At 42.9% G+C, this 26513-nt stretch overlaps 1 protein-coding gene across 2 annotated transcripts in view; it reads left to right on the top strand.

The window, feature by feature from the left end:
• Positions 1–26513, top strand: part of ADAMTS3 (ADAM metallopeptidase with thrombospondin type 1 motif 3) — a 332671-nt gene that overhangs the window by 43444 nt on the left and 262714 nt on the right. For both annotated transcript variants that reach the window (XM_040326191.1, XM_040326182.1), the window contains exon 3: positions 2561–2967. In XM_040326191.1, the coding sequence (XP_040182125.1) occupies positions 2561–2967 (407 nt within the window). The remainder of the gene's footprint in view (positions 1–2560; positions 2968–26513) is intronic.

Below are 26513 nucleotides of genomic sequence, written 5' to 3'. Positions count from 1 at the left end.
TGTGCTGTGTTAGGTAAAAAATGTCAGCTTTTTTCTGAATTGTGGTGCTTTGCCTTCCCTTGTGCAAAACATGTTAACATACAACCCATTTAATAAACATTCCTTAACGTACCACAAGTTGGCCCCTAATAAACAGGGTATTTGTTTTTATTGTCAAATTAAGAGCAACAACTAGGGTATCAATTATCTTAGTGCTGGAGATCCTGAGAGATGGAAGATACCATGGATATTTCAAGTCAATAGCTAAATAGCAACATTTGGTGAACAGGTCATTTAAATTACAAATAAATGATCAATAAATATAAAACCAAGCTATGAATTGCCAAGAAGGTGACACCATGCTTCCTGCTACAGTTATGACAATTTCTGGTATCTACTGTTTTGTTTTTTATACTTCACACTCAAGTTCGCAGTGCCTTAAAGTGGTTGCACTAGCAGTACTATGTACAGTAATGGAGTTGTAATGGGTTCTCAGCACAAAGACCATTAAACTAGCCATGTTATACAGTACAATGTATTGCATGTTTATTTGAAGGTGGTTTTAAAGCCTAAACATTTTTATCCTTAATGCATTTCCTGCATTAAGTTAAAAAACAAATTTTGATAGCAGTTACCCCCAGCATCTCCTTCTCCCTGGTCTCACAGGCTTTGCTGATAGCAGCAGGAGCCTTTGGCTTGGAGTCAATCAAATCCTATGACGAGGGAGCCCCCTGATTGCAAGGACAATCAGGTTGGTTTCTTGGAACAAAATATTCTCACATTATCCTCAATTATAACTAATAAAGCTCTTGTTTAAAACTAACATTGGATAACATACTAACAACTGAAGGACTGTTTACGGAAATTAATTAAAGTGTGTATAAAATTCCATGTACAAAATCTACATACAAAAAATATAACGTATTACAATTTACCAGTCCTTAGATATAGTGGCTTCATTTATTTTATCCAGGCTTTTCCCCATTATTCTCACCTGGTGATCCAGCCAATAATACACTGTGAGCTCATTCACAAGGGAAGCTGCCCATTCTATCCTTCTAAAACAGTGTTTCCCAACTCCAGTCCTCAAGGCACACCAACAGGTCATGTTTTCAGGTTTTCCATTATTTTGCACAGGTGATTTGATCAGTTTCACTGCCTTAGTAATTACCACAGCCGTTTCATCTGAGGGAAATCCTGAAAACATGACCTGTTGGTGTGCCTTGAGGACTGGAGTTGGGAAACACTGTTCTAAAAAATAGGTCCACAGTGAATTTCTTTTTGGAGGTGTTTTGCAGGCGTTCAGGAATTGATACTGCTGCCTCCTGAATGCCATTTTTTGCATTTTTCCGACCAAAGGAGGATTTTGCAGTGAAATACTACACTGCCAATACAAATCAAGTTTTTGGCTTGTGGTTGCGGTGCAGTCTTATTGGCTTTAATGGGTAATTTTGTCAGTCAGTGCCCTCCTAAGCATCATGGCCATGGCAATGTATACCAAGTGGTCACTATTTTTGTTAGGAGGTGGGAGATCGGGGGTGGTAAAAACCACCACCCATGTGGAGCTGATCTTCCTGTCTTAGACAATTTTTCACATTGGTAACAATAGTATTTTAGCACTACAGAACACTTCCCTCTCCTCGTCTCAATAACATGGGGTGTTCTGTAGTCCAGACAGTATGCTGAAAACAGTACTATCAGATAACAGTCAGCATACACATCATTTATAGCTGTCAGCTTGCAATATTTGGAATATGGAACAGATGTTGCATAATACATTTAGTGGTATATTTACCATAACATATAAAGTAGCAAATAACCGAGTTTACGTACATTTTAATGCTTACTGAAACTTGTGACTAGTCCCTTTTTGGCTTAGATTGAAGGATGGTAAGTTGAGTAGTAATGTTTTTAACAACCCCCCCCCCCCCTTAAGCTGCAAAGGCTGCCAGATAAAGCTGTACACATGCCATGATCTTAATGCTTTGGTGTGCGGTTGGGCAAAAATGATCCTCATTGTCGCAATTGGCAAGTGGTGCCTCTGCCAAACCTGATCCATTCAAGTGAATAGGGCCACGCCGCAACAGTGAGACAAACGCTAAGCTCTAGGTTGCAGATCAGTATTGCCATTCAAAAATCCCATTGGGCTGTCAACAAAAAAAACAAACAGCATTCAGAAGGCAGCAGTATCACATCCTGAATGCATGTCAGCCGCGCCTGCACCATTTTCTTGAAAGCGATCCACCGTGAATCGTTCTTCAGACAACAATGAAGATGTAAATGAATCTTTCCTCCTACAGTACTCTTGCTGAGTTTGCCCACAAATATCCACAGATAAGCAGAAGAGAGAAAAGCAAATGATCACAATTTGTACATTTTGAGGCTTGGTCCAGATTCCCTTTACCCTGCTGTTTTGGCCAATGAGTGTCATTACGATAATAACAGCCCTAAACAATAATACTTTTTGTTCATATGGTTTATATGTAGTAGTTGTAGCTAATACTTTTCATTTTGTATACCTTTTAATGATAATGTATTTAAATAACAAAAAAACTAAAAAATGTTCCTCTTTTTCTTTCAGATGTAGACAGGATACTAGGAGAGTATGAACTGGTAACACCAATAAGTACAAACGCAGAGGGACACCACGTTTCCAATGTTGTGTCCATAAGTCAGAAAAGGAGGTTAAAGAGAGACACATCACATAGCCGTCAACCTCTCTACTTCAATGTTACAGCATTCGGAAGAGAATTCCACCTTAAATTAAAGCCAAACACTCGACTTATTGCTCCAGGGGCTGTTGTGGAGTGGCATGATGATGACCCTGTGGACAGTGAAAACAGAAGCCATATTGGAAATACAACCTATGCTGCAAATAACACAGAGGAAATCTGGAAAAAAGAGCCACTGTGGACTAATTGTGCTTATGTCGGAGAAGTAACGGATATTCCTGGAGCATCTGTTGCATTGAGCAACTGCGATGGTCTGGTAAGATTAGCTTTCAAATTTTCTTTCCATTATTTGCTTTGATCATATGCATGTATATGCCATATAATGGAAATCTACATAGATGATAAATAGGTACAACAAAGGAATCTTTATTTTTTTTATGGTGATTTATTTATTTATGTGTTGGGATGGTTATGATTATAATGCCATAAACAGTAAATGTCTGATTGGAAAAAAATAGGTTCATGCTTGACATATAATCAGGATTGGAGTAAGGCCACACTAACATTCAACCTGTGCCATAGAAAGTAATGCCTGTGAAAAGGATTTAAAGGGAAAGTTCAGTTTATTTTTTTTTATAATCATGTTTGCAATATTTATAGTAAAACCATTTGAAAAAAAAGAAAAGAAAAGATATATATATATATATATATATATATATATGTAACATGTGTACATGCTTGATCCTTCATATTTGTTTTCATTGCGTTGACCAACTGCTACCGGATCCAAACAGCTTCATATGTATTGTGTATAAAGTGTTAGCTGACTCACAGATTCGAATTGTAGGAAGCAACAGTAATGCCCTGTACACATGACCGTTTTCATCGGACGAACCAATCGTGTGGGGGCCCCATCGTTTTTTTTCCCAATCGGTGAAAAAAAATAGAACCTGATGGTTAAAAAACTGAGAAAAAAACGATCGTCTGTGGGGAAATCCATCGGTCAAAAATCCATGCATTCTCAGAATCAAGTCGACGCATGCTCGGAAGCATTGAACTTCATTTTTCTCTGCACGTCGTGTTTTACGTCACCGCATTGGACACGATCGGATTTTTAACTGATAGGCAATACTGATGAAAGTCAGCTTCATCGGATATCTGATGAAAGAATCCATCGGTCCATTTTCATCGGATAAACCGATCATGTGTACAGGGCATAAAGCACATCCACTGTATAGCATTGCAAAGAAGAAAGCAGAGCTTGTTTCTGTAATGCGAAAATTAGGCAGCCCGATGTAATTACATGCACAGTATATGTAATTATACACAATGGCCCGGATTCAATAACAATTGCGCTTTTTTTTTACGGAGGCGCAGGGCAACGTTTTTGCCCTGCGCCCCCGCAATTTTTTTGCGCTGCCCTCGATTCACGGAGCAGAAGCTCCGTAAATTGCGCGGGCGCGCCGGCAAAATGCCCGGCGTAAGCGCGCGCAATTTAAATGATCCCGTAGGGGGCGGGAATCATTTAAATTAGGCGCGTTCCCGCGCCGATCATAGAGCGCATGCTCCATCGGTAAACTTTCCCGACGTGCATTGCGGCAAATGACGTCGCAAGGACGTCATTTGCTTCAAAGTGAACGTGAATGGCGTCCAGCACCATTCACGATTCACTTACGCAAACTACGTAAATTTAAAAATTTGCGACGCGGGAACGACGGGTATACGTAACAATGGCTGCCCCTGCTAATAGCAGGGGCAGCCTTACGCAAAAACCGCCGTACGGAAACAACGTAAATTGCGTACGCAGGGCTCGCGCAACGTTGTGAATCGGTGTTAGTATGCAATTTGCATACTATACGCTGAGCACAACGGGAACGCCACCTAGCGGCCATCGCAAGAATGCAGCCTAAGATATGCGGGCATAAGAGCCTTATGCCGCGCATATCTTAGGCTGCAGTCGGCGTAACGAGGTTCCTGAATCAGGAGCATTCGTTACGCCGGGGCAAGTAAGCAATTGCGCTGTGTAACCTATGGTTACACAGGCGCAATTGCTTCTTGAATCCAGGCCAGTAAAAGTTTTTTTTAATCACATATATTGATATGATTATTGACATTAAACTGATTTCTTTTATGCGTATATAGCCTTTGAATGTTAATACCAATTCTTATGTTAATGTAAATGTTAATACTAATTCTTAGATTATTTTGAGCTTTGCTTTCACTTAATTTGGTCATGAATTTCAATAAGGAAAAGCCTCAAACACTCTTTATTGCAAAGGAAGATTTAATAACTTTAGAGAGTCTTTGAGCAATCTTTGACCACCTTGTGTCAATTAGCATTAGATAATTGTCAGTCGCTTTAGACCATATGTCTGTGCCTGTGAACTAAATTTAATGATGATCGATGATTGTTTTGAATTGATCGTTTATATTTGACTGGTTGTAATTTCAATTGTTGTTTACTGATGACCCTAAATACAGATCCTATGCATGTGCATCTTTTCGAATGGCACCCCAATGCACTAAAAGCAATGTAGCTGTGTTGTAACATGCTTCAACACATGGTAATACACTACCAAACCAAGGTCAGGTGTGGCTTTCTGTACTGGGGTACATTGGCAGCCCATTCAAAATGAATTACAGTAGTTGCCTTAAAGCAGAACTAAGCCATGCCTATTTCTGATTGTAAGGAGGAGAATATAACTACACATATGTTTCTTTACGGGATATCATCAAACATGTGAAAAGAAGAGTAGTGTGCCCTATAGCCCTGAAGAGGTATACAATGCATACATATTTTTAAAAATATTTTCATGAATAGATATGCACAAAACACCAATAGGTAAAAACCATCTAAAGTCCAGATCACATATCCCAGCAAATTGCTTGACCAAAAATTCATCGATCACTCAATCATTTACAGTATACAGTTCCATATCATGGGAGAGGTCACCTTGTTTCATAGAATATATCTACTTCTTCAGGGCCAATGTATATGGTGTTCATAATCAGAATAAGCTTTTTTGTGGGAAGGTTGTACCACCTATACACTTGTTTTCCATGGTGTGGAATATTTAATAATATTTAATAATCTTTACAGAGGTAATTCAGTAGTAGTCTTTGCTGATCTACAATAACAGCAATCAATAGTAAATCATGCACAACAGACACAGATAGGTGATAACTCATATAAACCAAACATGAGGTCCAATATAACTACACCTTATGTATTATACTCACAGACTACATCATACAAAAAGGGTGATTGTCCACTATAAAAACAAAAAGCTGATACATTTATACCATGGGTGCTCAACCTGTGGCTCTCCAGCTGTTGCAAAACTACAATTCCCATAATGCCTCAGCCTTTGGGAGACATGCTTGTACCTGTCAGCGGCTTGCAATGCCTCATGGGAATTGTAGTTCCGCAACAGCTGGAGAGCCACAGGTTGAGCACCCATGATTTATACCAATGCATACATTTATGATTGTATCCAAGGCAGAGGCGTAACTAGAAACTTCTGGGCCCGGGTGCAAGAAATCACAAAGGACCCCCCACCCCCGAAAAAGCATGATTTTGATACTTTTTTTTGAGGGGGTGGCAACGGCGGTAGTTGAGGGGGGGTGTCAGCTGTGTTACTTGAGGGGGGTGGCAGTGCCATCCTCTCCCACCACCACCTGTGCCTCTTAGGCCTTGTACACATGACCGGATCTATCCGCTGGGATTGATCCGCGGTTTCCGCGCGGATTTTGATCCGATGGTGTGTACAAGCCATCAGATCAATCCGGAGGAGGAATGCCCGCTGGAAACGGTCCGGCGGACCGTTTCCAGCGGATAACCCCTCGTCTGTACGAGGCCTTACTGATCCCATCCTCCCACCACTGATCTCAGCCCTATCCCCCATCACCTCTGTTGTAGAAGTAATGGGGGGGATAGGGATGAGATCAGTGGTGGGGGGTGGGATCAGTAAGAGGCACAGGTGGTGGAGGTTGGCATTGATTGCTCAGCTCTGAAAAATGTCACTTACTGTCAATCAATCGAATCCCTGGGAATTCCGTTTGATCAGTTACGGTCACCATCACTGTGCCTTCTAATCTCCCGCCAGGATGCCTTCTTGTCTCATGGGTATACGGTATAGGTACTCCACACAGAGAGGAAATCTCCTCCCCCGCCTTCTCTCATTGGTGTCAGCCCCCAGTCTCAGCGCTGCCTCTGCCCAGGCCCAGATTTATTCCCTTTGCTGCCCCAAGGTCAGGTCCTTCAATGCCACCCCCCCCCCCCACACACACACCATCACATAGGGGGACTCACCAGAGAGCCTTCCTACTTACATCAGGGTCCCCAGAGAGCCTTCCTACTTACATCAGGGTCCCCAGAGAGCCTTCCTATTCACATCAGGGTCCCCAGAGAGCCTTCCCCTACATTAGGGTCCCCAGAGAACCTCCCCTTACATCAGGGTCCCCAGAGAGCCTCCCCTTACTTTAGTGTCCCCAGAGAACCTCCCCTCCTACATTAGTGTCCCAAGAAAGTCCCTCCTTACATCAGGGTCCCCAGAGAGCCTCCCCTCTTACATTAGTGTCCCCAGAGAGCCTCCCCCTCTTACATTTGTGTCCCCAGAGAGCCCCTTCCTTACATCAGGGTCCCCAGAGAGCCCCCTTACATTAGTGTCTCCAGAGAGCCTCCCCTCTCACAGTAGTGTCCCCAGAGAGTCTCCCCATACATTAGGGCCCCCAGAGAGTCTCCCCCTACATCAGGGTCTCCAGAGAGCCCCCCCTACACCAGGGTCCACAGAGAGCCCCCCTACACCAGGGTCCCCAGAGAGCCCCCCCTACATCAGGGTCCCCAGAGAGTCTCCCCCTACATCAGGGTCCCCAGAGAGCCCCCCTTTCACCAGGATCCCGAGAGAGCCTCCCCTCTTACATTAGTGTCACCAGAGAGTCTCCCCTCTTACATTAGTGTCCCCAAAGAGCCCCCCTTACACCAGGGTCCCCAGAGAGTCTCCCCTTACACCAGGGTCCCCAGAGAGTCTCCCCTTACACCAGGGTCCCCAGAGAGTCTCCCCCTACATCAGGGTCCCCAGAGAGTCTCCCGCTACATCAGGGCCCCCAGAGAGCCCCCCTCTTACATTAGTGTCCCCAGAGGCCCCCTTCCTTACATTAGTGTCCCCAGAGGCCCCCTTCCTTACATTAGTGTCCCCAGAAACCCCCCTCTTACATTAGTGTCCCCAGAGGCCCCCCTCTTACATTAGTGTCCCCAGAAGCCCCCCCCTCTTACATTAGTGTCCCCAGAAGCCCACCCTCCTACATTAGTGTCCCCAGAGGCCCCCCTCTTACATTAGTGTCCCCAGAGGCCCCGCCTCTTACATTGTTGTCCCCCCTCTTTCATTAGTGTCCCCAGAGGCCCCCCTTATACATTAGTGTCCCCAGAAGCCCCCCTCTTACATTAGTGTCCCCAAAGCCCCCCTCTTACATTAGTGTCCCCAGAAGCCCCCCTCTTACATTAGTGTCCCCAGAAGCCCCCTCTTACATTAGTGTCCCCAGAAGCCCCCCTCTTACATTAGTGTCCCCAGAGGCCCCCCTCTTACATCAGGGTCCCCAAACAGCTGACTCCCCCTTGCAGAGGTTCCCCTGTACCTGGCTGGTGAAGGTTGTGATCGGCAGCTCTATGGTGTCCACAGGCAGGGGGATCTCACTGGGGCTTGTAGTTCTATCTCCCAATCATGTATACAGCAGAGGGGGAGGGGCCTCTGACCCGGGCATCAACAACAGTGTGCAAGCAGAGTGAAAGTGAAACTGATACCTGCCTGGGTCAGAAGCCCCTCCCCCTCTCCTCTGTATACATTGACACTCGAGTACTACAAGCCCCAGGGAGATCCCGCTGCCCACACAGGCACCATAGAGCTGCCGATCACCGCCTTCCACCTCCTACCACATCTCCCCACTGCACTCTAAACGGCCAGCCAGAGGTGCAGGGGGAGATGCCGGGTCTTGGGTGGGTTGCTGCGATGCCGCCCCTGCATCTACTGCCTTGTCGGCACCCAATCCCCGCGGCGGAATGGCTCCTCACACTGGCAGGCGGTGGGCGGGCCCCTCACACGGGCGGCGGGCGGGCCCCCCGGACTTGGCTAAACTACAGGGCCTAGTCGCAAGGCAAAGAGATAGAGCCCAACAGAGAGAAAGTAAAAAGAGGGGCAACCAAAATGGATAAAAAACATGTTGCAAAAATGGAAATAAAGAATATATCCAAGCATGGGTTTTTTGTACATAGCCACATGGGTCCAGCTTGAACCACTGCCTGGCCAATCCACCCTGAAAGCTGTCAATCATTGAAGTAGACACCAGAAAATTAGTATTTTGTACCTGATTGTTATTGTTTATATTGCATTGTTTTAATGCTCTCAGCCAGCACTTCCGGCCGGTTCACTATAAATAATAGGCTCCTCGTACGATCTACAGCTTGAAAAAGGAGTGTGCATGCTCCCATGTAGCACAACACATGCTTTGAAATGTGTCGTAAAGCATCCTGGAATCTGTGACGTCTGTACCATTCGAGCCGCTCCCGCCACGCTGCGCTTCACGCTGCGCTTCACGCTGCGCTTCACGCTGCATTTCTCCTAGACCCAAGGGTCGCTCCAGCATCCTTCCATCTCCGGCTCCCAGCTCTCAGCCCCAGCAGGTCTCCATCACGCCGCTGCAGCACCCAGCATCCACCATACCAGTTGAGCCTATTTTTGATCTTTATCCTTTGAGTAGCCCATTATGGGGGCAAAATAAAACGTTACTCGATCTGCTACACTTATTGGCTCTTTTATCTTGTCTCCTATATTTACGCTCTTGAACTCAGCTGGCCCAAGTGAATAGACTTCCTATGGACCAGTTTGGGCTTATAATTACCTTGTGTTTCTATGCCTCTATGCCTATTACCCATTCCTTGTAATTGAAGTAGACACTGGTACCTCAGTAATCTCCACTGGCTTTCAGGTCCTGAGTCAAACATCTGAACTCTAACTGGAAACAGGAGGTCTGCTTCTCTGCACGGCACCATTCAGAGAATGCTTTGCATTTTCTGAATGAATGAAAAGGGTTCTCTGATTTGATGAAGTAGAGAGGTGGGTTGGTTACATCATGCTATCCATCTCATCCAATCAGAGAAACCCCCTGTATTTATTTAGAAAAAGCAAAGCATTTTCTGAATGGCGCACATAATGTGTGGCTGACCTCCTGTGCTCACAATTCATCCGGCTGGTCACTCAATACATGACCCAGAAGCAAGCAGAGATCACTGACGTTGTGGTTTCAATTTCAGTGATATCCAGCTACCAGGGGCATCGACCAAGTATGGTAAATACGTAGTTTCATTGGTCCAAGCTGGACTAATGTTACTATGTATAATATAGCCATGCCTTGAATTTTTCTTTAACCACTTAACCCCCGGACCATATTGCTGGTCAAAGACCAGAGCACTTTTTGCGATTCGGCACTGCGTCGCTTTAACTGACAATTGCTCGGTCGTGCAACGTGGCTCCTAAACAAAATTGGCGTCCTTTTTTTCCCACAAATAGAGCTTTCTTTTGGTGGTATTTGATCACTTGCGCTATAAACAAAAATAGAGCGACAATTTTGAAAAAAAATGAATATTTTTTACTTTTTGCTATAATAAATATCCCCCAAAAATATATAAAAAAAAACATTTTTTTTCCTCAGTTTAGGCCGATACGTATTCTTCTACATATTTTTCGTAAAAAAAAAAAATCACAATAAACGTTTTTTGATTGGTTTGCGCAAAAGTTATAGCGTTTACAAAATAGGGGGTAGTTTTATGGCATTTTTATTAATATTTTTTTTTACTAGTAATGGCGGCGATCAGCTATTTTTTTTCGGTACTGCGACATTATGGCGGACACTTTTGACACATTTTTGGGACCATTGGCATTTTTATAGCGATCAGTGCTATAAAAATGCATTGGATTACTATAAAAATGCCACTGGCAGGGAAGGGGTTAACACTAGGGGGCGGGGAAGGGGTTAAATATGTTCCCTGGGTGTGTTCTAACTGTAGGGGGGGTGGCCTCACTAGGGGAAATGACTGATCGCTGTTCATACATTGTATGAACAGACTGTCAGGCATTTCTCCCCTGACAGGACCGGGAGCTGTGTGCTTACACACACAGCTCCCAGTCCTCGCTCTGTAACGAGCAATCGCGGGTGCCAGGCGGCGATCACGCCCGCCGGGCACGCGCATGGGAGTCAGGGATGAGCGGGGGAGCCGCGTAGAGAGCCGACGTAAAGCTACGGGCTCTCGCGCAGGGGAGCCGACCTGCCGCCGTATAACTGCGGCGGCTGGTCGGCAAGTAGTTAAAGCACAGTGGATAACACTCCATCATACAACTTACCAATACTAGGCCTCATCCACTAACAGGCAAGTTATGGCCAGACCCTCTACACCAGGGGTCTCAAACTGGTGGCCCTCCAGCTGTTGCAAAACTACAAGTCCCATGAGGCATTACAAGGTTGTCAGTTACAAGCATGACTCCCACAGGCAGAGGCATGATAAGCATTGTAGCTTCCCAACAGCTGGGGGGCCGCCAGTTTGAGACCTCTGTCCTACACAGACTCCACCAGCGAGATTCACTTGTGCCCTGTTTAGTGCCTCTGTCTTCAATCCACTGCCATCTCTGCCCCCCAGCAACATCATGTCCAGTAGGGATTGCCCGTCCCACCACAAAAGTGTTTGAACTCCAACACACACTAATCCATGATGATGCCACTGACGATCCCTCTTTTCCTGGATAGTCCTTACATGGCCAAACTAAGCATAATAGGATAGTCATGGAAAGAGTGTAGTGGGAAGGCCTCAGGTCCCCAAGTCAAGCCAGGACCTTCCACTTACAAAATAAACCACAATGCATGAAAGTTAGAAAACACTAAAATAAAAAAAAAATCTAACTAGGGAAAATGTGTGTGTGTGTGTATATATATATATATATATTTATATATATATATATATATATATATATATATATATATATATATATATATACAACAAACCACATTTTTTTACGAGCAATCACATATAGCACACAGTTGAATACACAGGGCATGTCAAAGCAAAATGTACCCCCCTTCAGCGATGTGACATCCATGAGCTGCCTCACTGCTGATAACATATTGACCCATCCTGAACTTCCCCTAGAATTAGCATCTTTGGCTATCTTGATTGGCTAGCCTGTGATGGTGTCACTCCATGCATGCCAGGATTGATCACTGAATTGTGCATATTCAGCTCAGTGTACACAATTACACCACCACCAGTCTGAACCATTGATAAAAGACAGGGTGGATTCATTCTTAAGGCACGGTCGGACATCCAACAAAATTTCCCTTGTATTTTTGTCCTAATTGATTTGTCCGATCACACCCATAGTATACACGCGCTCTGACTTTTTCGGCAACCAACACGAACGTAGTGACGTTTCAACGTACTGCCGAGCGTTTAAAAGAGGAAGTTCAATTCTCCGACGTCACCCGTTGCGTTACTTCAGCTACTCTATAGTTAGTTGACGTTTCGTGTGAGTGCTTTTCTAGATTTCGAAACTTGCCGTGTCACGAATGTGCTTTATCAAATACAAACGCTAGTTCTACTAGACAGAAGGCTTCCGGCTGCTCTTTACTTCTGAGCATGCGCATTTTTACTTTGTCCAAAAGTCCGATTGTTTTCTGTACACACGGTCGGACTTTGCACCATCGGACTTTTGTTGACGTAAAGTTGGTCCGTTCGCAGACCCAACTTTTTGTCCGATGAAAGCCAAAAAAAGTTGGTCCGATGGAACGTACACACGGTCGGACAAATGCGAAAAGTTCCGGATTTTGAAGTTGGTTGGGCAAAAGTCCGACCGTGTGTACGGGGCTTTAGAGACCTGTTAGCAGGAAGGTAAGAAATTGCAGAAGGAACATACAGAGTCTCCTCTTCAATAAAAGCTTTTATACTAGCCAGTTTTTTTTTTTATACCTATAGTTCCAGTTTAAGTAAAAGCTTATGGTTGTGAAAAATGCACAGGAATATGTGTGCGCACACTTTAAAGAGTCTCACCTTACTAAAACTAATGAAGCAAGCAACAGATATTTAAATCTGTTAAGTATAAAAATGAATTTATATATCTATTGTGTTTTTTTGTTTAATGAAAGCCTTGTGCTGGAAATGCAAATAATTAGTAGGGACTGTTCATTGAACACATTTGTGGTCACCTATTCAATTGCATGTGCTGTGAAATGCACCAGGACTCCTTACACTTTCTAGCAACCAGAGATCAGATTTAGTAAAACAGGCCCAATGTGTATTGAGAAATCATTGGCCAATGGATCGCAAAGAATCTGGTTTTGCTAAAGACTGTTTGCATGCTGCCTTATTTGGCAGATAGAAAGAATTATGTACGGTATTGGAAATATTCTAATAGTTTGGTAATGGTCCAGAATACAGACATACATGCTGAGTGTATGGAGGCAGTGATTTAGAAGAGCTGTAAATAACATGGAGGCCCTGCTAGCCTGTCCAGCAACAAATGAACGACTATGGAATGTATGTACATTCTACAGCAGATATACACTTTAATAGTCTGGAATAACCTGGGTCTTTATTTCATTTTATTTTAACAGCATATACAGTGTATAACTACACTCACTGGCCACTTTATTAGGTACACCTTGCTAGTACCGGGTTGGACTCCTTTTGCCTTCAGAACTGCCTTTCTTTGTGGCATAGATTCAATAAAATGTTGGAAACATTCCTTAGAGATTTTGATCAATATGGACATGGTAGCATCACACAGTTACTGCAGATTTTTCGGCTGCACATCCATGATGCAAATCACCTGTTCCACCACATCCCAAAGGTGCTCTATTGGATTGGAGTCTGATGACTATGGAGACCATTGGAGTACGGTGAACTTGTTGTCATGTTAAAGAAACCAGTTTGAGATAATTTGAACTTTGTGACATGCTGCATTATCCTGCTGGAAGTAGCCATCAGAAGATGGGCACACTGTAGTGATAAAGGGATAAACAGGGTCAGCAACAATACTGAGGTAGGCCATGGCATTTAAACAATGCTCAGTTGGTACTAAGGGGCCCAAAGTGTGACAAGAAAATATCCCCCACACCATTACACCACCACCAGTCTAAACCATTGATACAAGGCGGGATGGATTCATGCATTTATTTTGTTTACGCCAAATTATGACCCTACTATCTGAATAGCGCAGATTAAATCCAGACTCATCAGACCAGGCAATGTTTTTTCCAATCTTCTATTGTGCAATTTTGGTAAGCTTGTGTGAATTGTAGCCTCAGTTTCCTATTCTTAGCAAACAGGAGTGGCATTCTGTGTGATCTTATGCTGCTGAAACCTATCTGCTTCAAGATTTGATGTGTTGTGCATTTAGAGATGGTATTCTGCATACCTTGGTTGTAACGAGTGGTTATTTGAGTTACTGTTGCCTTTCTGTCATCTCAAAACAGTCTGCCTATTCTCCTCTGACCACTGACATCAACAAGGCATTTTCTTCCACACAACTACCGCTAACTGGATATTTTCTCTTTTTCGGACCATTCTCTGTGAACCCTAGAAATGGTTGTGTGTGAAAATTCCAGTAGATCAGCAGTTTTTTAAATACTTAGGCCAGTTTGGCACCAACAATCAAGCCAAGTTCAAAGTCACTTAAATGCCCTTTCTACCCCATTCTGATGTTCAGTTTGAACCTCAGCAAGTCGTCGTCACCACATGTAGATGCCTAAATGCATTGAGTTGCTGCCATGTGATTGGCTGATTAGCAATTTATGTTACTAAGCAATTGAACAGGTGAACCTAATAAGGTGGCCAGTGAGTATGTGTGTGTGTGTGTGTGTATATATATATATATATATATATATATACACATATATATATATATATATATATATATATATATATATATATATATATATATATGTGTGTGTGTGTGTGTGTATATATATATATATATATATATATATATATATATATATATATATATATATATATATATATATATATACACATATACAATATTATCAAAAGTATTGGGATGCCTGCGTTTACATGCACATGAACTTTAATGGCATCCCAGTCTTAGACCGTAGGGTTCAATATTGAGTTGGCCCACCCTTTGCAGCTATAACATCTTCAACTTTTCTTGGAAGGCTGTCCACAAGGTTTAGGAGTGTGTCTTTGGGAATGTTTGACCATTTTTTCAGAAGAGCATTTGTGAGGTCAGGCAATGGAATTCTCATTTACTCATAATGCTTACATGCGGACACAGGTCCCAAAACTCAATTTACCACAACTCCTGGGTTTCCTGATATGCCTAGAGAGCTCCTCCGTAATTGCCACCAAATTACACCAGCTACAGAGAGTTGACCCTTTGTCCAGTTTGGGCCTTGGATCACTCCAGCTGTTCACCTGTGTTAGTAGAGCTACCATGGACTGTGATGGATGCTGTCTATACGGATAGTCACAAGTAATGCTCAGCTTTACTCTCTGTTGTTATAAATGACTATGGTATGAAGTCACATGTTACCCTGATTGAGTCACAGGACATTACTGTGAAGAGTCTGTGCTTGTACAGCTTTCTTAATAGGTTTTGTATTATTCTGAAGACAGTGTATGCATGCTCTTTACCATCCTGAACTGGTTTTGCATAACTTCTTCCAACTTTCTACCTGTTTAGTAAACTGCAAGTTACAGTTGCTTCCAGTCTCATCATTCATCTAAATACCTATTCTGTTAAACTGCTACTGAGAAAATGTGAACAAAAATGGAAAGTCTTTCTGGCACAAGAATTAAGAACTTTGTTGCTATAAGAAAGATGACCTCAAATCTTATAATAAGTAACCCCTAAAATCCAAGTAGAATGCTAACCCAACCCCTAAAGTAAACCAAATGTATGGCATACATTTAATATAAACAGTACAGTGCTCATGCTAAATCCTCACAGCTTAAATATACTGTAGCTCCTGGCTTTTAATAATATGACACTTACCTGTCCTGGAGTCCAGGGATGTCGGCACCGCAGCTGATGTTTCCATCAGCTGTCAGGTGCATGCCGCTGCCATTGCATTACTGCTTCACACCGGGAACCCTACTGGGCATGTGAGAGGCTCCGCTCCTCTCTCCTACTGGCCCGGTGACAGGGGAGGAGGAGGGAGCGGAGCGGTCAGCCCAGCGGTGACACCAATATCTGCGGCTCCCGGAAGTGGGAACAGGGTACCCGCCAAATTCAGGTATCCCCTCCCACCTGAAAGGTGGCAATAGTGGCACCGGAGGGGGGAGGAAACAAATGAGTGGAAGTTTCACTTTTGAGTGGAACTCCACTTTAACATTATGTTTTTCTAGTAAGGACTAAACCATGTTTTGCTATTTTGATAATTTGCAATCAGTTTTCTTGCAGTCAAGAATAAAAAAGCAATTGGACTTGTTGGAAAATATTAAATGATTTTCAATTAGGAGGTAGAATGTGGAATATAGAATTATACTTCATTTTTGTGCTCATATCAGTTAGGGCCCATTTAAAATGTTCCTATTAAGGTGCATTTGGATTTCAGGCAAAATAAAAACTTTATCTTGTCAAACATTGCATGTTGCATTCCATTCCAAAGTAGACTTTTGCCTATCAGCTAATGTCACAGAGACACTTCAGGCTCTGGATAGATACCAATCATATTGTTGGGATCCACCCAGCTGCCTAATCAATGTCTGGCTATGGCTCTCAGTACGTGGCTGAGAGCTGACGCCAGCTGTGCCTATCCCCCTCTTCAGCCTGATGCTCCAATGAGCGTTGGAGATGAGAGATTACTTGTTTGACACTACCTGGAATTCTAAAAGCGGTTTAACCCAAACCACATCCCACAATGAAGAAAAAATTGGGAAGGATACCTCAAGGATTGTATGGGTAAGGGTTAATTATTGAGTAAAGTAATGAAAAAACAAGTATATAGAAAAATCTTAGAAATGTATTTGAACAATATAATATGCATAGAAAACATTATTATAAAAACAATGATGATGGTCATACTGTATATACAATTTGATATACAGCTGAATTCTGAATCATAAGAGAAGGTCTCAGGGTAGGAGGCCCAAATCAATTTATATGGTTTTCAGAAGACCCAACATGTTTCGGAGTTAATTGTTAAATTCCTTCTTCAGGGGTTGAAGAGAGGCCGTATAATCTAATATAAAGGCACAAAAATTATATATAAATAGTATGCAAGGAATGGGAAAGCACACAGCATGGCAAATATTGGGAGGCAGTTGATTAGGGTCTGAAAACACTGAAGCCTCGTACACACGACCGAGGAACTCGACGGGCGAAATACATCTTTTTCCTCGTCGAGTTCCTTTTTAGGCTGTCGAGGAACTCGACAAGGCAAGTTTCTCCATTCCCGTCGAGGAAATAGAGAACATGCTCTCTTTTTGTCTCGTCGAGTTTCTGACAGTTTCCTCGACGAAAATGTACACACGACCGGTTTCCTCTGCAAAAAAATATCTCCCAGCAAGTTTCTTGCTGGTTTTTGCCAAGAAACTCGGTCGTGTGTACGAGGCCTTACTGGTGAGATGACCATGCAATATATAGACGCACATGCACACGTAGAGCTACTCTCAGGACTGGTGCGAAAATGAGCGCTGGAGAGGTAGAGCTGAGAAATGAGTGATCAAACGTCATATGGTTGCTCAGTTCTTGAGTGCTAAATATGTAGATTGTTCAGAGATTTAGCAGTCTTTTACCTCTCATGATAGAGTCTATATAATTTTACGTTTGCAAAACTACATATATACTGTATGTATTGTATATTTACAATTTGTGAATTCAAAATGAAAGATACTGCATATATATCTACTGTATATTTAAACATTTTCAAGAACTGGTTGCCATATAAAAGGAAATGTCTTACTGTTTTTATGATTAACAACTTTTCCATGTTTTATAAACCAATAGCCAAAGTATCATTTTTATTTTTACCCTATTTTCAGTATAGGGTTCATTTACATTTCCTCATATTTCAGCAAAACACACTGCATCATATTCTTTGCTGGGCTAGTTTCAGCTTCTTAAGCAATGATCCCTTAACAATTTTCCATACTTTTCTAAGTGAAAGTAACTTTTTCCGCTGAAGCTGTCCATTTTTCATAAGTACAGAGTGCTGGCTGGCCCCTAAGATTGCAAAAATATTATACTTGAAAATGTTAAAGTGTGATCAGTGTTTTTTCCACCGGAGTCAAACATGAGTCCTTTAAATCACAAAAATGACACTGTTTGGCTGAAATGTTTCAGGATAAATTCAGATTGAGGTCACTGCCAGGTATACTGAAAGACACTTTGGCCTGCAACTCTATGCCACACTAAACAGTATTTCTGCAGAACAGCAGGAATGGGCGGGTATTTACAGTGGTAACTCAGTGGTCTACCAGGGTAAACATTTTGAAATCCCAGATACACACTGCTTGCTAGCCGCATGTGCTACAAATACTAAGTCAATCAGTTGTGCAGAGCAAAAACAACAGCAACTATTTTGTGTTCATGTAGTTACAGTAGAAACTCCCTTTCCCAAGAGACCACATCTAAAAACATATTGGAAGCTGACCTTTGTCAATGGACCGCTTAAAGAACACTTTAATGGAAAGCTTACTCGCTTTCTGTAGTTAATGAAAGTCAATGCTATTTGAATGTCTGACTCCATTTGCTTTGGATTTATGCTGGCCTATATAATTATAAGTGATGTCTCCAAAAATGCTTTGAAATTACATTTATACCTCTATGGGCACATTGATGAAATGAACTGGTAATCTGGGTAAAGCAGGCCATGCACGGTCGAATTTCGAACAAATTTTCTTTTCAAAATCAAATTTTTTTTTTTTTTTGTAATCCAATGATGCCACCATTGATTTTCAAAATTCGGCCAACCAAGCCTTTGTGTTGCTACAGAAAATAATTTTTGTGGCCGGGAATCTTCTTCTCTCTCCGTGTAATGTTCTTTTTTTTGCACATGCGCATTTTGTTTTCTATTACATTCCTTGCATGATTCTCCCATCATTGATTAGAAAATCGTTCATTTAAAAAAATTACATGTCCGATTCCTCAAATTTGATTGCCGCACGAAAATCGGCTTTTGCTGCAGCCCACTAATGGTGTGAAATTTGTACGTAAATTCTTAGATACGATTTTCGAAAGAAAATTCTTTCGAAATTCGAACCGTGTATGGCCGGCATAACTCTTCTTCTTTGGTAGTCTGTACCCTAGTATATCAGACCCAATGCTCAGTAAAGAGAAGCTTTGGTAAATACTCTTGCTGGGATTCAGAGAGATCGGCGCATTTTTAGATAGGCGTAGCGCATCTCATATGCTATACGCCGTCGTAACATTGAGAGGCAAGTACTATATTCACAAAGCACTTGCTCCCATATGTACTCCGGCGTAATGTAAATGGGCCGACGTAAGCCCGCCTAATTCAAAGTAGCAAGGCAGTGGGCGTGTTGTATTATAATGAAGCGTGACCCCATGTAAATGCATGGCCGAACGAACGGCGCATGCTCAGAATCACGTCAAATTTACTCCCTAAGATACTCCGGCTCCATTCATGCGACGTGAACGTAACCTACGCCCAGCCCCATTCACGTATGACTTACGTAAACGACGTAAAATACGACGCTGTTCCCGCGCCCATACCTTAACATGACTTACCCCTGCTTTATGAGGGGTAAAGTTACGCCAGACGTACGCCTTACGTTAATGGCGTAGCTTAATGCGACGGGCGCAAGTACGTTCGTGAATCGGCGTATCTAGCTCATTTACATATTCGACGCGTAAATCTACGGAAGCGCCCCTAGTGGCCAGCGTAAATATGCACCCAAGATACGACGGCGTAGGAGACTTAAGTTGGTCGTATCTTGCCAAAATTCAGGCGTATCTGCTTTCCTGAATAAGCGTATAGATACGACGGCGCATATTTGGACTTACGACGGCGTATCTGGAGATACGTCATCGTAAGTCCTTTCTGAATCCGGGCCTCTGTGTTGCCAGATCAGGGGCTCTGAGCTATAACTGTTCACTAGACCATGGTGTATGTAAAAATATATTTATATTACTCTTCCATTCCCCCATTTACTCTTCCACTTGTTTAAGTTTTTATAGGAACCACTTACCCTTGTTGTGTCAGTCCTTATTTCCTATGCAACTACTATGATTTTAACACTTCTTTTATCATCTATGTTTAGTAATAAGAGAGGGCAACTGTAGTGTGAACAAGATCTGATACAGTAAGAATTCTTTGGTTGTACATTTTGTAAGAATACTTTTGTGGGCATACAGGGAAAATAAAGAGCCTACACTCTTCGTTAGGAATACGTGAAATTGGGCCTTAGTGTATTACTATATCCAGGACCCTGCACTAACTATATCTGGTCTTTCACAGTACGAAGAATATGGAAATGACATTATTTTAGTAAATATAAACTGCTAAATACCTTTTCGCATCAGTAGGTAGAGCAGTCTTGTGACTTCTATCAGTGTCCAGCCAAGCACTGGTTAAAGCTTGTAGGAGGAGGTTTCTGACTAACCTATGAGATGGCAAGACCCCTGACCCTATGTCTGGACAGTGCTGATTGGCCCTGTGCTGATCACATGCATCCTCCCAAGAAAAAAAAAACCTCTCTAGCAATACACACCAAAATGAGCATGTGAAGCCTGACTCCATAGACTATGTGTTATCAGGAAGTTATCAGGGCGCAGTGGAAGGAGGGGAGGATCAGAGAAGACAGAATCAAACAGCCTTTTTACACAATGCAGAGGATAAACCCCTTAGGTTCCACAGTGAGTATAGAAAGCATGCTTTACTGCATATAAATGTATAAAATATCCTGATCCACCTAAGAAATTGAACGAACTTCATTTCTTTCAGGAAACAGTTTTTTTCCTGTGTAAGAGATGCTATGCATGCAAAAATGCTAAGTTCAATGGCCAAAAATGCAAAACAATTATGTCCACTAACCAGGGCCGCCATCAGGGGGGAACAGGTATTACACCTGTAAGGGGCCCCATCATCCCCAAGGGCCCAGCCATGATTGTACAGAATAGTTTTTTTTTTGCCGACAGAACAGCATGCCCCCCCAACCTGAGCCCCCCCCCCCCCCGGCTAATCATCAGGCGCCACTTCACAGGAGAGAACATACGATGACACTTGTCAGCAGCCCCCCCCCTCATCATCTCGTGCCGCAGTTTAGAGAGGACTTGACATGTGTCCACTTGTGAGCACTGGAGCCGACCACCCCCCCGCCCCCCCCATCATCTAGCGCGGCAGGGGAGAAGGTTTGACACTTTTTGTCAGCACTTGAGCCGAACAACCCCCCCCCCCCCGCAGGTGAGAGAATTTCCCATTAGCAGGTGCTCTCTGTGCATCCCTGATGGCTAGCTGCAGGCTTTGCTCGATCTGTGATTGGCCAGGACAGGGGGCGTGGCCAACTCAACAGTGTTCATGGACACAGACACCAATAGCAGATCGGAGAGTGCAGCATGGAGGGTAAGACGCAAACAACTTATGTGTGTCTACTGACTATGCCTCCTGTTATGCCTGTAAATTTGAGTTGGACTTTATCTCCTTCTTCTTGGATGGCACACCCTTATGCTGACAGCTGACTAGCCTATTGCATTGTGCAAATGGATGATTCTGGCTGGGTGCAAATGAGTTACATTTTGGAGAGCCAGCTGCCCGCCTCTTCACTATGTAACTCTCATCCCCATCCACAGTCATCCTCATCCATCTTCACAATGCAACTCAATCATCTTCATCCACACCCAGCACTATCCATCCCTCCAGTCTCCCCAACGCACACATCCCCACCCATGCCGGGGTGATAGCCCATACCGTGATAGTCCTAATTGGCCCATTTTTTCCCCCCTTGGTTCTTTGGTTTGGAGACCTTAGAACCAAAATTCTCTATATTCCCAGGATGATGGTACCTCATATTTTAGTATTTACTTATCTTACCCAGAGGCTCTTACTCTATATTACACATTTATTGTCAGAAAATTTTAAAGCATGCTATCCCACATTTGTTGTCGGAAATTCCGAAAAACAATTGTCCGATGGAGCATACAAACGGTGGGATTATCCGACAACATCCTGCCATCACACAGTTCCCATAAAAAAAATCTGATTGTGTGTACGAGGCTTAACTACTTGCCGACCAGCCGCCGCAGTTATACGGCGGCAGGTCGGCTCCCCTGCGCGAGGTCATGTAGATCTATGTCACCTCGCGAATCAGCCACTAGGGGCGCGTGCGCTTCCCCCACTCGCCCCTGATCCCGACGCGCGTGCCCGGTCCTGTCAGGGGGGGAAATGACGTAGTACCGATAAAAATCGCTGATCGCCGCCATTACTAGAAAAAAACTATCCCCTATTTTGTAAACGCTATAACTTTTGTGCAAACCAATCAATAAACGCTTATTGCGATTTTTTTAAACGAAAAATATTTAGAAGAACACGTATCGGCCTAAACTGAGGAACAAAATTGAAAAAAAATGTTTTTTTATATATTTTTGGGGGATATTTATTATAGCAAAAAGTAAAAAATAATATTTTTTTTCAAAAAAAAAAAATTCAAAATTGTCAAATATCATATTAAAATTTTCTTTAAAAATTAGATGCACACTATTGGGCCCATTACATATTCCCTCTAGCGGTCAAAGATAGATAATATACACATTATGGAATATTTAGTGATATTTGCCAGCAACGTATTCAGTTCAATCTAGTGGTTTCTTTGTAGCATCACTTTTAACAGGTAATTACTCACTACTATGAAAAATTATATTATGGGAATATTAATTAAATATCACATTAAACACTCTAAAATAATATACATTTTAAAATTAATAGATCTAAAATCAGGTACAAATCTTAAAATTAATAATCCAAATATTAATAGCGCAAAAACTAAAAACCGCAGAGGTGATCAAATACCACCAAAAGAAAGCTCTATTTGTGGGAAAAAAAGGACGCCAATTTTGTTTGGGAGCCACGCCGCACGACCGCGCAATTGTCAGTTAAAGCAACGCAGTGCCGAATCGCAACAAGTGGCCTGGTCATTGACCAGCAATATGGTCCGGGGCTGAAGTGGTTACGATTTTTTGCTAGGTCTGAGCCATCATGCTCTTCCATGCAAATTGGTTTGTCATTTGTGCCTAATTGAGAATAGTCATGACCAGGTGCTGGCAAATGTGATGGTTTATGGCCCCGTACACACGACCAGTTTCCTCGGCAGAATTCAGCTTCCGACCGAGTTTCTGGCTGAATTCTGCCGAGAAACCCGGCCATGTGTACACTTTCGGCCGAGGAAGCCGACGGGGACCTCGGCGAGGAAATAGAGAACATGTTCTCTATTTCCTCGTTGTTCTATGGGAGAACTCGGCCCGCCGAGGTCCTCGGCGGCTCCAGGACTGAACTGGCCGAGGAACTCGATGTGTTTGGCACATCGAGTTCCTCGGCCGTGTGTACGGGGCCTAAGACTCCATCAGGAGAAGCTTCAGGAGGGCATTACAGTGATCACTTAAAAGAGCCATAGCCCACATGATTTGATTTCAGCTTAGTGAACAGCAGTTAAAGAGGACATTGGGAGTATCTCATTTAATAACCTACAAAGTACAGCAATATTGCCCCCATTTAAATAAGTTGTTTCCATACATGGAGGAGGGTAAAGAAGTTATCACAGAGGAATGGAAAAAAGCTGAAAAGAAACCTAGGTCACAATAGGCTATCAAACCTGTACCTTCTCAAAGAAAATGTGATTTCTAACCTGGGCACTCCCTCCATTTGGACGCCTGAGTTATGATGTAGGATTATCATGTTAGGCCCCATACACACGACCGAGTTTCTCGGCAGAATTCAGCCAGAAACTCAGTCCGAGCCTTATTCTCCCGAGAAACTCGGTCGTGTGTACACTTTTCAGCGAGGAAGCCGACGAGGAAATCGTCGGGCCAAATAGAGAACATGTTCTCTATTTTCTCGTTAGTCAATGGGAAAAGTCGGCCCGCCTAGATCCTCGGCAGGCTTCAACACTGAACTCGACAAGGAACTCGATGTGTTTGGCACATCGAGTTCCTCGGTCCTGTGTACGGGGCCTTACTGTTTACAGACAGAGGCAACCAACTGAGAGTAGAATATCGAATACTATCCACTATGTCAAAAGGCAATTTTTTGGGCTTCCAAGTCTCATCCTCTTCTAAGCCATGTTGTCCAGACAACTCTGCCAGTCACACGAAAAAAATCTCTGATCTAAATCCAAGATTTTCAGATGTTACTTCAAAAGATGGCAATTTGTTCAGTTGCATAAACAGAAATATTCTGTTGCATCTACTTTCCTCTTTTTCCTGGTAAAGAAAGACAAATGACCTAAGATTGTCTAAGGCCTCGTACACACGACCAGTTTCCTCGGCAGAATTCAGCTTCCGACCGAGTTTCTGGCTGAATTCTGCCGAGGAAACTGGTCGTGTGTACACTTTCGGCCGAGGAAGCCGACGAGGAGCTCGACGAGGAAATAGAGAACATGTTCTCTATTTCCTCGTTGTTCTATGGGAGCTCTCGTCCCGCCGAGCTCCTCGGCGGCTTCAGTGCTGAACTGGCCGAGGAACTCGATGTGTTTGGCACGTCGAGTTCCTCGGCCGTGTGTACGAGGCTTCAGCCAATGCATCCAAGTTTCATGCTTTTGTATGGAGCTGTTCTAGTCTATCATTCCACTATTCATATAGGGGACTGAGATCTCTCAGATGCATATCTATACATCTCTATCCATCTACAGTTTCAGCATTTCCTGTGGTGTGTGGTCCTGAAGAATGCAGGAGTTCCAGATAGCATTTATTTTTACAATGAGACAAAAAAGATTTAAGACAGAAAATCTAAATATAATACAGAATAATGAACTCGCTATGGTGATGAATGAACCATTTACAACTGTTCAGGTGCTGCTCCATTGCTCTAAGGCAGATTGCTATGCTGCCCTCAGATGCTAGTCAGTAGAGCAGGGGTGATCATTACACAGATCTAGCAGGACAAGGAGAATTGCGTTTTCCAAGACTGGCATCAAATATATTGGAGATTAGGACAGCCTTTTATGGTTATACGATCCTTTGCTCATCTGCTCCCAGGAAAGATTTAGGACAACTGTTCAACTGAAGATGGCGAACAGGACAACTGTAGCTTATACCCACTCACAGCAGTTCTATGATGAAAGGACTAGAACCAATAATCTATACAATTTGAAAGCAATTTATGTCTCCTCATTTCCACCTGGGTAGACAAACCCCAGTGGGCCTTGAACACAGAAGTATATGAGCATATTGCAGATTTCTGGGACATTTCAGAAATAGATCTCCTGGTCATTCCAGAAAACTTATAGTTCAGAGCTCCTTAGCTTAGTAAAAATTCCCAGAGGCACACCGGTTGGATGTCCTGACTTATCCCTGGACATTCTTCCTAGGATATGCCTTTCCTCTACTATGTACCCCTGTACCCCTTACTCATTCACCTAGTGGGGTGGGGTTAAATATCCTGGAGCTCTTTATTCTAAACTCTAATAAGTTCCCTCTCCCACAGACCTAAACATCCATTTGGGGAACAGGCAGTGGGGATGAATCCCTTGTTGTCGTTGACCAAATATGACAAAAATGGCATCTGTTATTAGAAGATCAATGGGCGCAGTGGGTCATTGTGTCAGCAGGTCAACATTGTCAGTTGTCACTCACGGTGATTGACGTGGATCGGCATCAATGGATCATGTGATTGACAATTAATTTACATCAAAGGACATGTTTTAGTTTTTTTCTAGTAATATTTTTTTTTTGCAGTAAGGGTGTTTTTATTTTTGTTTTTTAAATGAGTGAGTAACAAAAGCCATTGATGGGGAAAATAACCTCAACAAAACATTTTGATTCACCTAGTGGGGCCAGATATCTTAGGGAATATGAGAACAAAGTGCCTTGATGGGGGGCCTTTCCTCCTCTTTCTTGCATGGTACCATCCTAATGTTGAGGACAGGTATGGAAGAGGGGGTCACATATGGGTCATTTATGAATTTAATGGGGAACTCCATACCATTTTTTATCATAATAATAATTAATAATAATTCTAATAATAATAATTTAAAAAACGTTGGATCGTGACCGAGGGAGCAACTATACTACCATAAACACTAGTAGAAAACCTCGTCCCTTGCAAGGTACCTTGTCCCCATAGGGACAAGGGCCTCATCCTCACAGTCCACCAAAATGAATGCGTAGGTTAGTGGGGGGACTTTTAAGAATCTGGAAGCCCCCTTAGAATAAGGTGGTCCCAGATATCCCCACATCCTGTATCCCAAAAGGGGCATAGGGGTTTGCGGGGCACGGGACTTGAATTTGGAAGCACTTTTTAGAATAAGGGGGCCCCCAGATATAAAACCCCCTAGATGAATGAGTTCCATGTTACTCAGTCTACAAAAAAATATCTGATTAATGCATAAAAACACCACAAGAAGTTCTTTATTAGATATAAATCCAACATGAATCACTTAATTCAGCAATGCAGCTCCATGTCAATCACAATGAGTGGCACCAACAGATCATGACCCACCGCCACACAAACCCTATGATATTCACCCGCTGCTGCTCCCATCACAAATGACAGATCCCCTTCTGGAATATTAACACAACAGCGGGGATCCATATTTGGTCAAATATGTCACCAAGGATCCCTACTGGCTTGTGTGCCCTAGCACACAACAATAAACAGTTGTAGTCCATGAATGTTGAAAATGTTTTTATT

The sequence above is a fragment of the Rana temporaria genome, chromosome 1, assembly GCF_905171775.1.
Source record: "Rana temporaria chromosome 1, aRanTem1.1, whole genome shotgun sequence".
NCBI classification, from domain to species: domain Eukaryota; kingdom Metazoa; phylum Chordata; class Amphibia; order Anura; family Ranidae; genus Rana; species Rana temporaria.
The sequence above is the reverse complement of the archived record's forward strand: the minus strand, read 5'-3'. Positions and strand labels throughout refer to the sequence as shown.